At 38.7% G+C, this 13,992-nt stretch overlaps 2 protein-coding genes across 3 annotated transcripts; both read left to right on the top strand.

Moving 5' to 3' along the window:
* The first annotated feature begins 6,084 nt into the window (after positions 1 to 6,084).
* Positions 6,085 to 8,036, top strand: LOC129249039 (tubulin gamma-1 chain-like). 2 transcript variants are annotated; one of them, XM_054888661.1, is made up of 6 exons: positions 6,085 to 6,242; positions 6,339 to 6,451; positions 6,512 to 6,601; positions 6,676 to 7,266; positions 7,323 to 7,457; positions 7,532 to 8,036. In XM_054888661.1, the coding sequence occupies exons 1-6, from the start codon at positions 6,194 to 6,196 to the stop codon at positions 7,940 to 7,942; spliced, it is 1,389 nt and encodes a 462-aa protein (XP_054744636.1). In that variant the 5' UTR covers positions 6,085 to 6,193; the 3' UTR covers positions 7,943 to 8,036. The 2 variants fall into 2 exon arrangements, with proteins under 2 accessions (XP_054744636.1, XP_054744637.1); XM_054888662.1 differs by having other exon boundaries at positions 6,138 to 6,250.
* A 4,757-nt stretch (positions 8,037 to 12,793) lies between these two features.
* LOC129248142 (actin-related protein 2/3 complex subunit 4) lies at positions 12,794 to 13,638 on the top strand. The gene has a single exon (XM_054887586.1). The coding sequence runs from the start codon at positions 12,941 to 12,943 to the stop codon at positions 13,445 to 13,447; it is 507 nt and encodes a 168-aa protein (XP_054743561.1). The 5' UTR covers positions 12,794 to 12,940; the 3' UTR covers positions 13,448 to 13,638.
* The last annotated feature ends 354 nt before the right edge of the window (positions 13,639 to 13,992 follow it).

A 13,992-nucleotide genomic window follows, 5' to 3' on the forward strand; every position in this document is an offset into this window, starting at 1 on the left:
AAAAAAATCTGCTTTTTAAAGTTCTGCTTTCTAAAATTCTGCTTTTTCAAAATTCTGCATGTTTAATGCGAAAAATTCTGCTTTATTCAAGTTTTGTGATTTTCGTCATAAAAGAAGTAACAAAATAAACATTTAATTCATAAATATACATATAGGTATGTTTAAGCGATAACAATATTTTAGTTTAGCCAATTACAATATTTTTTGCAATTCTTTTTAAATATGTAGTGTGACTTAATTCATTTCTTTTTTTAATAATTCTTCGCAGCTGTTCGTTTTTTTTAGAAGAGTTCTACGCAAAAATACTGTGGATTGCGTAGCCGGAGTTGGACTGATGAGGGTTATTTTTTTGAAGCGCGGCCGAAGGCCGCCCACGCGAAAAGAAGTTCTACGCAAAAATACTGTAGATTCTATCGAAACTGAAGAAAAAATTATTATTATTATTTTTTATTTAATATCTCGAATAATAATAAAAAAAAATAATAATAATAAATTAAATAATTACATTACCTCTTTAACATTGTCAACATTGTATTTTAATACAGAATTTTGTAATACAGAATTTTGAAAGCAGAATTTTAGAAAGCAGAATTTTAAAAAAGCAGAATTTTAAAAAAGGAGAATTTTAAAAAGCAGAATTTTGTTTTTAGAATTTTGTACAGACAGAATTTCGACACCAACCCTTTTTATAATATGTTTCAATAATTTTAGTGCGTTATTCTATCATGTAAAATTGTACATCTATCTGGTTGACAAATGTCAAAGATGATGTAAAAAGAATGTACCGCCTAGGAACTATTCACTATTAAAATCTAGGCGTCACTTTTGAAAGGCCTTTTACATACACTTATGGACAATATAATTATTATAGCTATTTTGCTATTGTGTTGGTGTGTTCAAAAAGTATTGCGAATTTTGTGTTTTTTTTTTTCAAAAAATATTTACGACTGTGTAAAATGACAATGAGCGCTAAGGTAGGTTAGATTGGTATGTATGGTTGCCCAGGGAATGTGCAGACTTGGACGAAGAAAACGGATTCGTCCTTTGTGATACCATTATGAAGGAGGTGAGGTGAAAGAGAAAGACCGATGGGATACAGGGCGAGGGCGGGGAGAGGTGGTGATGGGATGGTTAGGAGGGTGGGTTTAGAAGGTGATGAAATTCATCAGATTTTTAATGTCAACGCCAGCTATATCAGGCGTAGCGAAGAAGTGAAAGCCAAGTTGCCTGGATCTTAGCCCCGCCAGAGCAGCATGACGCTAGCCTAGAGATTAAACGAAGCATAACTCTTACCAACAGGTGCTACTTTGGACTTAGTAGGCAAATAAGAAGTAGAGCCCTTTCTACAAAAACAATAATAACGCTGCACAAAAGCCTAATCATCCCCGTCCTTGTAAAGGGTGGTTAAATTTCAAGGGCCGATGTTGAATGTGAACCACACCTAAACGTCAAGTTTTTTTTTGCATTTCATTTGACATTTTTCAATTTCAGACTAGCTCAATTTGAACCATTGAAAGATACACAATCGAGCAACGCCTTAAAGTTATTCAGGCTTATTATGAAAACGGGCGTTCAAATCAAAATGCATATCGCGCACTTCGTGAAGAAAATCATCTTCAGTGATGAGGCAGATTTTCACCTCAGTGGATTCGTCAATAAGCAGAATTGCCGCATTTGGGCGAATGATAATCCAAGAGTGATTGCCGAGAAACTAATGCACCCACAAAGAGTGACTGTTTGCTGCGGTTTATGGGCCGGCGGCATCATTGGGCCGTATTTTTTCCAAAATGAGACCGGTCAGACAGTTACTGTGACTAGTGTTCGCTATCGTGATATGATAACGAACTTTTTATGGCCCAAACTGGAAGATATGGATGAGGACGATAGGTGGTTTCAACAGGACGGTGTCACTTGTCACACAGCTAACGAAACAATGGCTCTTTTGCGCGAAAAATTTGATGGCCGAATAATCTCACGTCCCGGCGATGTCAATTGGCCGCCAAGATCATGTGATCTGACACCGTTGGACTTCTTTCTTTGGGGTTATTTGAAAGAAAAAATGTACGTCGCTAAGTCAGCAACTATTAAAAAGCTAAAGGATGAGATAATTCGGCACATCAACGGCACAGAACCTCAATTATGCCTCAGCGTCATCGAAAATTTGGACCATCGGATGGAGGTGTCCCACCGAGGCCACGGCAGCCATTTGGCCGATATTTTGTTCCATACGTAATTGAGTTATACCAATATTATCATAATAAGGAGAAATGGCAATAATTTCTTAAAAAAATTGCATTTTATTTAAAGTCATTACCGGCCCTTGAAGCTTAACCACCCTTTATAAGGCGCATACGCTTGGACGATGACGGCAACTGGTGAGAGAGTACTGGAAGCGTTCGAGAAAAAAATTCTCCGAAAAATCTTTGGTCCTCTTCGATTAGGCGAGAATAAGTTCTTTACCGATGGAACAGCTAAATCGAGATGTAGGCATAGTGAAGCGTATTAAAATACAAAAGTTTGGCTGTCTTGGCCATATATAGAGGATAAACGAAAATGCTCCGGCACGGCAATCCTTCGACAGGTAACCTACTGTGGGACGACGTGGAAGAGGAAGACCTAATCTACGTTGGGCAGATCAAGCGAGGCATAACCTGGCAGCACTCGGTGTTACCATTTGACACCAGTAAGCAGCAAGAGAAAATGTAATTAATTTTCCTACAAAGGGATTACTGTTGTTATTGAAATCTTACTAATATAAAAACAACGGATTTCAGTATTTGAGGCTGCAGCCCAAAACACAATAGAAATAAGAATTAGTAGTCAAACTGGGGTTGGTAGGTATATAGGTAGTTGAAATGATTAAATGCCGGTCTGGCACTCCTCAATTAGCTCTAAAGCGCCGTTTTGATACCATTATGAGACCTCCAACAGAAAGATATCTACAGCCAGCCAGAGCTGTTTATATATAATGGAGGAGATTGATTGGATTTAGGTTGGCGCACTGCCCCAGGTTGTCGAAAAAAGAAGCGCCCAGTGACCTTAGTCGTCTAGCTGCCAAACCCGGACATTTACAGAAACACTGCTCTAAAGTCTGCTTCTCTGGAAGGTCCCCACAACTTCTGCAATAGTGGTTAAATGGTAACCCTAGCTTTTCCGCGTGTGTATCGATCGCCCAGTAACCGGTTAACACAGTTACGAGTTTGGAAATTGAATGGCAAGTAGTCCAAAGGACTTTCTGAGTCCTTCGTATATCGTATTGGGGCCAAAGGATTTTCGAAATAGCCCATGAAGAAATGGAGCTCCATCTTTTCTGCGCTTTCCTGAGAAACAATTAGAGCAGTTCCCCTTTAACAACTGTCAGGGGGATGTCGATGACCGGATAGGAGGTCTCTGAGGCCAATTCAGTCCCCTTCCTGGCAAGCTCATCAGCAATTTCATTTCCCTCTATGCTCCTATGTCCTGGAACCCAGAACAGATCAAAGAAATGTTACCTGCACCCCCAAGAGATTTGATCTCTTTTTTACAGGAGCTTACTAGTTCTGCACCATGGCGTTGTCAGAGCCTTAATCGCGGCTTGACTCGGAGAAAATATTAATATCTCCTTCGCTCCCGCGTTCCCTAAGCATTTTGCATGCCTGCAGGATCGGAAAGAATTCTGCTTGAAAAACACTAGCAGTTTTCGGCAGTTTAAGGGGGTCTTCTGGTCTCGAGGCCCTGAAATGAAGGGTTTTTTTGGGGATTGATTGTGACAAATCCTGTGAATATTTAAAAAAAAAAATTTTTTATTTTAAAGGTACATGTCTTGGCTTTTAAAAAATGGTTTTGACTTTGAAAAAAATTAACACCCGCGACCTTGAAATGGCGCTGAAGACGTCCACCTCCAAACGAAACAGGTCTCCATTTTGGTCACGGTTTTTCCACCTGGGTAATCAGAAAGCAAAAATTAGATATGCGTTGTCTTCAGAGTTGCCCTGGTTAAGTTTTCCCGTGACAGATTTTTTTTTTTAATTTTTTTCAAAAGTTATGCAAGAATTTGCAAAAAAAATTTTTTTTGCTCATTTTTTGAACTTTAAAAGGTTATAAAAATGGAATGAAAAAAAATTTCAAAAATCGTACACGGGGAAACTTAGCGGTAAGTTTTCCGAACCTTTTAAGACCAAAACCATTGAAATCGGAGTATAACTACTATGAAAAGTGTGACCAAAATGCTTAAAAAACACGATTTTCGGGGAAACGCGTTTAAAAATAAAGTTTATGATAAAACGGCCGGAGGAGGGTACACTTCGGTGCCCAGAAAAATGTGAAAAAATGCGATTTTCAAAAAATCCTTTCTGTGGCGTATTCTCGCATACACATACAACAAAATTATGCAAAAAAAAAAAATCGATTTTTTTTTCGCTGGAGACCAGAAGACCCCCTTAAAGGAGATAGATAAGTTGGCTAATTGGCTGACGACCCTCAAACTCTAGTTATAGAGAGATCTGTTCGAAGTTCGGAGAAATGCGGTGTTAAATGCCCGAAAATGCGACATGGTAGATTGTCTTCAGAGGCCAATCTTCTTTAACCTGATTGCACTTTGAGCTGCGATGGAAATAACGGAAAAGTCGTTGGGAAGTAAGTGCAAAAGGACATTCAGGGAAGCACTAGGGCAAGTTTTACATGCTCCGGTGATGCCAATGCATGCAGTCCTTTCCACCCTCCCCAGTTTAGTGTCATTATAGCCCTTCCGAAGAGCTTCCCACCAAACTAGGCGTCCATACGTTAAAGTTGGCAAAATCACTGCGTTGTACATCCACAGCACGACCTGTGGTTTGAGTCCCTATTTTTTACCGAACATAGATTTGCAGCGGTTCTAGGAATACCTGCCAAACTAATAAGGCTCGCTAGCACAACGCTCACAAATACACAAGCAAAAGTGATCATTCAAGGGAAGCTCACAGAGTCGTTCCCTATTGAAACAGGTGTAAAACAAAGCGATGCCTTATCAACAGTCATATTCAATTTGATGTTCCACTTTGTCGTAAGGGAAGTCAACAAAGGCGGTACCTTGATGACTAAAACAACCCAAATATGTGCTTATGCAGATGACATCGCTATTCTCTCAAGAAATAGGAATGACTTAAAAGAAATTTTCTTAAAAATTAACAAAATTGCGAACGATATTGGACTTTTTGTAAACAAGAGCAAAACCAAATATCTGTTGAAATCGAGGCGGCCTGCACAGATGCCAAATTTCCATGTGGAAGCCTATACTTCCTGATTCAACTTCCGGCGTCAGGGATCGCATCAACGCCGCCAACAAAGCGTATCACGCCCACCTTAACTTGTTCAAGTCCCGACTTTTGTCTAAAGCTACAAAGTTCACTATGTACAAGACCCTTATTCGACCAATCCTAACATATGGTTGTGAGGTATGGACTCTTAAGGTGATGATTGTGCTCAGATTGCTCGCATGGAAATAAAAATTTTAAGAAAGATCTTTGGCCCGATAAGAATGGATGATAGTACCTATAGAATCCGATTGAGCTCGGAACGAGACAGCTCTGTGTTTTGTTAAAGCGCAGCGCATAAGATGGCTTGGTCATGTGATCCGTATGCCTGTTGACTGTACTGTGAAGAAAGCCTTGACAGGAAAGCTAATGGGCGTGAAGGCCAAAGGCAGACCGAGGAACCGTTGGATAGACGCATTGGAACACGATCTTAAGAAGCTGGGAATACATAACTACGAAGCAACATCTCAAGATAGACCGCTTTGGAGGAGCATTTTGAAGGAAGCTTTGACGCACCCCGCGTTGTAACGCTATGAAAGAAGAAGAAGAAGATTTTCAGGGGTAATTTTAGCTGGGGTAATTCTAATTACTTATTCTGTTCATAGGTTTCACTGTAAAATTAATCGGTTCTTGCCTATTTATATTTGAGTAACATTTTAGTTATTTACAGACCTTAACTTTTTGATTTTACAGACTTTAACTTTACCATTGACCTCAGAAACAGATATTTAGTGGCATTTAGCCGTGTCCTACTGTATATTTCACCTTACAAACTGCGCTTTTGTTGTTTTAGCAAAATAACGGGTGAAGTTTGTATATAAAACACGATCTTCGTCCTAACCTTTTCCATTCTGCACGTCTGGTAAGCAAAACTATTGAATTTGTAAAACAAAAACTATTTTCTACTTTCGCTAAAAACAAAAATGCCGAGTGAGATAATAACATTGCAGCTGGGTCAATGCGGAAATCAAAGTAAGTATGTAGGTACGAAGGCTTATGATTACAAACCAGTAAGATAAATGTGATGAGATCTCATAATTTTGCCTTTAATCAAAATCACTTTCAAAGTTGGTTTCGAGTTTTGGAAGCGGCTGTGCCTGGAGCATGGCATTTCACCAAGCGGTATGCTAGAGGACTACGCCAGCGATGGATTAGATCGCAAGGATGTGTTCTTTTATCAGGTTTTTGCTTTTTGCAACAACAATACAAGTAATATTTAATAAAAATTAAACTCAACACAGGCCGATGATAATCATTATATACCACGCGTAGTCTTACTCGACTTAGAGCCTCGCGTGATTAATACTATAATGACCTCCTCCCATGCCAAGGTAAGAGACGAGTTTTTCTCAATCCAATCTACTTTTTCTCAATTCACACTTTGCCCTCGATGTAATTTACACAGCTGTACAATCCCGAAAATATCTACTTGTCCAAGCATGGTGGCGGCGCAGGCAACAATTGGGCTTCAGGTTTCGGTCAAGGTGAGAAGTTGCATGAAGAAGTTTTCGATATAATCGACCGCGAAGCAGATGGTAGTGATTCGCTGGAAGGTTTTGTGCTTTGCCACTCCATAGCCGGTGGCACTGGATCGGGTATGGGCTCATACATTATGGAGCGCTTAGCAGACCATTTCCCCAAAAAATTATTGCAGACATACAGCGTATTTCCGAATCAGGATGAGATAAGTGATGTTGTCGTACAGCCGTATAATTCATTGCTTACACTGAAAAGGCTCACAAACTGTGCCGATTGTGTTGTCGTATTGGACAACACTGCCTTGAATCGCATAGCCGCCGATCGTTTGCATATAGAAAATCCAACGTTCGCACAAATTAATAATCTAGTCTCCACTATAATGTCGGTGAGCACGACCACCTTGCGTTATCCGTCTTACATGAACAATAATCTGATTGGATTGACGGCTCCGTTGATACCAACACCACAATTACACTTTCTAATGACGGGCTATACGCCTTTGGCCACTGAAAATGATGTGAGATTTACAATGCACTTGCTTGGGCATCTTTAAACATTTATTTACAATTACAGCCAAATGTGAATGTGCGCAAAACTACTGTGCTGGATGTGATGCGTCGTTTGCTGCAGCCGAAAAATATGATGGTATCTTCGGGACCAGATAAGACTAATCATCATTGCTATATCTCCATACTGAACATTATACAGGTACGCGTACGCACCCGCACATCTTTCTTACACTCTAAAATTGTAAATGTGAATTTTTATTATTTCCCTTCCAGGGCGAAGTCGATCCCACAGAAGTGCACAAATCACTTCAACGCATACGTGAGCGCAAGTTGGCCCAATTCATACCGTGGTGTCCAGCTAGCATACAGGTGGCCTTATCACGCAGCTCGCCATACGTGCAAAGTAATCACAAGGTCTCCGGGCTAATGATGGCCAATCATACTAGCATAACCTCACTTTTCTATCGTGCTTTGGCTCAGTATGATAAATTGCGGAAACGTGGTGCTTTTTTGGATCAATTTCGTCGGGAGGACATATTTAAGGAAGATTTGTCAGAACTGGATAATTCAAGGCAGGTGGTTGATTGCCTTTCGCAAGAGTATGAAGCCGCTACTCGTCCAAATTATTTGCAATGGAGCCCAAAGGATATGGTACAAAGCTATCAATTTTCGCGCTTAACTTGAACCTTTGATGTTAAATGTAAATGTTTATGGAAGCAGGAATGGTTACTATTAGTGAAATTCATTAGAATACCACAAATTGTCTAAATCGAAAATATATACAAAAAAGAGAGATTAAAAAGTGATTAATACAAAAGTATTTGTACATATGTATGTATGAATGTGTGTACGTAAAGTAGGCTACAGACGACGAACATATGGCCTCTGGTAACGGTCGAGCATTGTTTGACAAGAACTTTATATGTGTGCGCGTCGGGTGCTTGACGCTAATATCTAAAATTTTTGATTTTTACCGACAACAAGTATGTGTGGCACGACGCCACCCGACTGCACTAACACATACAAAGCGCAGTCAAGCATGCTGTATCGTTACCAGAGGCCAATACGCGCTGTTGTTTGCCACAGACGGCGAGCGGCCAAATGTGATTTAGTGCTAATAGCGTAGAGAGGGCCAGTGTTGCCAACGCCCATAAATCTGAGTCGCTAGGGCCAATATCAAAAGTCGCTAACTCCATCAGGGGCGGATCCTAAATTTCATTTTGAGAGATAGATTTAAATATTTTATATTTACTTAAAATGAATTAAAAAGTAAGTAAGCTAGAGGGTAGTAAACAATCAACTGAGCCGATATCAATTTAATTGTTTCACGTACGGAACATAATAAAATCCGCGATTCCCCGACCGCATTGCTCTTATGTAATCTGTGGTAAAAATAATATGGTTACTCATTACAATTGTATGAAACAAGCCGTCGATCGCAAGCTACCGGTAGCTCGCAAAGGCAATTCTGGTAGCTCGCGCTGCTCACGTTGCAAAAAATCCAAAAGTCTGAAAATCATACCAGTATTAGCAAATTTCAGAAATTTTCATAATAAATAGATAAACAGCGGCAACACTGCGGTAAGCGATTTCGCGCCGACAAACACGACGCGAAGTCGCGTCTCCGTTCTAGGATCGGCTGGAACCGATTAGCGTGTTCGAGAATTTTTTGACTTTCTATATACGCAATGCACGTCGACATTGCGCTCAGTTTAATACTGAACGGCATTATCAACGTTCTGCGTGCAGCGGTTGGGTTAGAGTTCGAAACATTATGGCAAGTAGTAGAAAGAAGCCGAAGACATACCATTTCCATTCGGAATGGGAAGAACAATACTTCTTCACAGAAGTTAAAGGCAAAAGTGTTTGTTTGTTATGTAATACATCTGTGTCAGTTCGTAAAAAAGGAAATATTGAGAGGCATCATAAAACTGTACATTCGAATTTTGAGAAGGCATTCCCGTTAAATTCTGCCACCAGAAATAAAAACTGAAACATTAAAAAATCCAGTTAATTGGACAACAGTCAATATTTTTGAAAACAATCGACAAAAATAAGGCTGCAACTGAAGCATCTTATCGTGTTTCCCAGATAATTGTACAAAAGAAAAAACCTTATGAAGACGGGGAAATCATAAAACAAGCATTTTTGGAAGCTGCAGATTCTTTATTCGCCAACTTTAGAAATAAAGACGAAATAGTGTCTGCTATAAAATCTATGCAACTTTCTGCTAATACAGTGATGAGGCGAGTAGAAGTAATGAGCAATGATATTTTTTTACAGTTAAGAAGTGACTTAGATAACTGTATTTATTTTTCACTGCAACTGGATGAATCAACAGATGTAGTTGACACCTCACAGATGGCCATATTTGTCAGGATGGCTTTTAGTGATTTTACAATTAAAGAAGATCCTTTGAAGTTTATTCCACTCAAAGGACATACTACTGGGCTAGAGCTGTTTTCTCATTTAAAAAATCTCATCTCTTCTGAGAAAATTCCAATATCAAAAATGGTAGGCCTGACAACTGACGGTGCTCCAGCTATGGTGGGTTGTGATAAGGGGCTCGTGGCGCTATGTCATAAGGATGAAAGTTTTCCACAATTTCTTAGTTACCACTGTATTATACATCAGCAAGCATTATGTGGAAATTTTCTAAACTTGAACAACGTTATGAAACTGGTGGTGAAAATTGTGAACAAGATTAGAGCTCAAGCGTTACAAAGAAGATTATTTAAAACCTTGGCTGATGAAATTGACTGTCAATACGGAGAGCTACTTCTTCACTCTGAACTGCGATGGTTAAGCAGAGGACGAGTGCTCAAACGTTTCAATGATGTCCTGCCTGCTATACTCCATTTTTTTAAAGAACGCGATGAACCGATTCCTGAACTGGAAAATTCGACTTGGCTCAGAGATTTTGGTTTTCTTGTGGACATTACAGAGAAATTAAATGAGCTTAACTTGCAGCTTCAAGGCAGGGATAAAGAATTAGCGGAAATGATTTCTGATATAAATGCATTTATTACAAAACTTGAATTTTGGGAACAAAACCTAAAACACCGCGATACTAAGCATTTTCCTATTCTTTCCGAAAAGATATCAAAAAATCTATTAGAGCCCTATGACAGTAAATATCATATGGAAATAGTTTCTAACTTGAAGGAAAACTTCAAAAATCGTTTCAAGGATTTCAGCAAAATTGCTTTAGTGACGTTGTTTCACCCTTCATGGACATTGATATACAACAGTTTGCAACTTGTGTTATGAACAACTTTGGCGAAGACATTGCTGTGACAGAAATTTAACTGATTGCTTTTCAAAGTGACTTGACTTTAAAATCTTTAGGTTCAAATACAAAATGTAGGTATATGGACTTTAGTAAGTAAAGATAAGTATTCAGTTTTATGTCGTGTTGCGTTGAAAGTGAAAGCGTTATTCAGTTCAACTTATTTGTGTGAATCTTCTTTTTCCAATATGAAATTTATTAAAAATAAATACCGCAATCGGCTTACAGATATACATTTGGATAACTGTATTTGAATGACTGTATCAAATTATACTGCAAATATTAAAAAAATTATCGATGAGTCAGAATGTCAACCTTCTCATTAAATATGCTCTTCTTATCTGCCCATATTTTATTTATATAATAATGTACTATTACTGTTTTGTTGTTTTTTTAAGTCGCTTGTGATTTGCAATTATGACTGCAAAAAATTTTGTTACGATTGATAGGTGTGAACATGGATGTAGTTATGCATAAGTATAAGCACTATAAGTCATAAGTTTATTATATATAGAACGTATATTAGTAAAATAAATAAATGTATTGTAAGTCGAATATAACTGTGTATTATTTAATTTATGTTGGCTTGTGCAAGTAGCTCGCTGTTTATTTCAAAATCTTGAAAGTAGCTCAACACATTGAAAAGGTTGGCGACCACTGCTCTAGAGTATGGAAGGTAAATGGCATTCACGGGTAATCAAGTTGACAGAAAAGTGTCTATTGCCTAAAACGGTTTTGATTTGCTCTCCAAAAGTCGCCAGATAAGTCGCTAAATCATTTTTGTCGTCAAAACTTTTTTTTGTCGCCAAGACTCAAGCAAAAGTCGTAAATTCTAGCGACAAAGTCGCTAAATTGGCAACACTGAAGAGGGTTAGCACAAACGCGGAAGCAAAAGCAAAACGCAAAAAGCATGGATAAATGAAATTATAAATATTTTGCGTATGGACGTTGAGATTTATACAGTAGGTTCTGTTTTTATGCGGCTTTTTTTTATGCGGTTTTGAAATAGTGCGGTTTATTTTAAATTAAAAAATGCATGTCGACCTATCGGGAATTGCACATATAAATAAGATTCTAAACCAGCTAAGCAAAAACTCATCACAGATTACATCAGAAATGCTAACCCTGCAAGTATGGAACCGCCTGCATAACTATCTAGATCAGACGTGTGCATTTCCTCAAGTGACGGAAGTGATTTTACGCCAAATCCTAAACGAACGCGCAACATGTGGGTATTGTCTGATTCTATTTCTGTATAATTTTCAAAAATACAATATTTTGTTTATGCGATTTTATTTAATTATTTCAGATCCATGCGGTCTATGGAACGTATCTATAGTTATAATGTGGGACTAGTGCCCTTTTTTATGCGATTTTATTACATTATTTCAGATTTATGCGGTTTTATCATTTGAAACGTATCTATAGTTTTACTATAGAACTAGTAGCTTTTTTTATGCTGTTTTTTTATGCTGTTTCTTGCGGAACGTATCTACCGCATAAAAACAGAATCTACTGTAATTGCATTTTCGAATTGATAACGCCTGCAGTCGATTAAACAAATATATTAATGCAAAACTCGGTTGCGCCAAACGAGACATTATCCGGTACGTTAAGATTCCGTGCATCACGAGAAAGCTACGACGACTTGAAATTCTTGACAAATATTTCACCCCAGTCGTTCAGCTTAATAGTAGTAGACACATGTTCGGCAAACGTTTCTGCATTAAACCCATTTTATCCTATCACATGCTCTGGTTTTTTTGTTTTATTTATTTTTTTCTTTTCATATTATATTTTCCTAGCTTGTGTTCCAGGCACTCAATTAACTGCACTATTAATTTTTGTTCCAAGCTATTTTTTTTCGCCGATGTGCAAACTTCAAAATCTACATAAAATGCGACAGTTGTAGCAATGTTCGCGCACCCTACCACAAACGTGAAATTTGTGCGCGAGCCGCTCGCTGAAAATCTCACTTATTTAATTTTTAGCCAACAAGCCCACAGATGATGAACACGCAGCGGAGCGCGAGCGCATGCGTTATCTGTAGCCTATTTAAAGTGCATATATATAGAGAAAAGATTTGAAAAATGTATTCTTGGTGTATATAAATTCCGAATTTGTTCGAGTTTGCCTGGAAGTTCTTCAAAACTTTACTGCTTATGAAACAAAGCTGTGGCATGCAACCTTGCATATTTATTGTGGTATATATCTGTCTGTCAACTGTCTAATGTGACATTTCCACTGTGGGTGGTGTTTTTCATTGAATGTTGTTTTTGTTGGCTTAAATACTGATAAATTTAATGAATCAGCGTCACCGTCAGTGGATATAAATTATAAAAATATTTTTAACAAAATACCAATTTGCAAATAAAGTTCTTACACTAAACGCTATGGCCGCCACATTAAAGCCCTACTTGACTGCCGTGCGTCATTCGCTGACCGCTGCTATGTGCTTGCAAGATTTCCCCTCGCAGGTTGTCGAACGACACAACAAACCAGAAGTGGAGGTGTGCTCCAGCAAGGAATTAGTGCTAACTCCAGTAGTAATTTCGCGCAATGAACGAGAGCGTGTTCTCATCGAACCATCTATTAATTCCGTACGTGTGAGCATTGCCGTGAAACAAGCCGACGAAATCGAAAAGATCCTTTGTCACAAATTTACTCGTTTCATGATGCGCCGTGCCGAGTCGTTCATCATTTTGCGCCGGAAACCAATTGAGGGCTACGACATTAGCTTCCTGATCACCAATTTCCATACGGAACAAATGTACAAGCATAAGTTGGTGGATTTCGTTATCAGTTTCATGGAGGAGATTGATAAGGAGATAAGTGAAATGAAATTGGCGGTGAATGCGCGTGCACGTACATGTGCAGAAGAGTTTCTCAAGCGCTTTTAGAGATACATTGAACGTCAATACGTCATTATCATTTGCATTTAATTTAAGGTGTTATTCTAAAAGTTAAAAAAAAAAAAAAATCACTTTGTATTCCAGTATGCAATATATGTATGTTTTATGGAAACACGAAAGAGGTGCACGCTAACATGGCCAGCCAATAAAGTATTCAGCATTAAGTTCACCAAGAGATATATACAGGGTTTTATTGAAATGTAATGAGCCTTGCCGCGCGAAGCGTCTGCCAAGCGATCAACCGAATCGGCTGGTGGGGGAAAATGATCGTTGGACCTTCTCCTTCCACTAGAAACCGGCCCCAGTTCGCTGGCAACAACGGTTCAGTCAACATAGCTCCGCGCGTGAAAGCTGTTTTAAAAGTGTGTTAGGACTTTGCAGTGGCGAAAATGCAGCGATCGTTGGAGCAATGTTACTCGATCAAATTTTGCGTAAAGCTAAACAAAACGAGTACCGAAACCATTGGCCACTTAAGGAGGCTTACGGGGACCAATCTCTGTCCAGTGTCAAAGTAAAACGGTGGCACAAGTCGT

This window comes from Anastrepha obliqua, chromosome 5 (assembly GCF_027943255.1).
Source record: "Anastrepha obliqua isolate idAnaObli1 chromosome 5, idAnaObli1_1.0, whole genome shotgun sequence".
Classification (NCBI taxonomy): Eukaryota; Metazoa; Arthropoda; class Insecta; order Diptera; family Tephritidae; genus Anastrepha; species Anastrepha obliqua.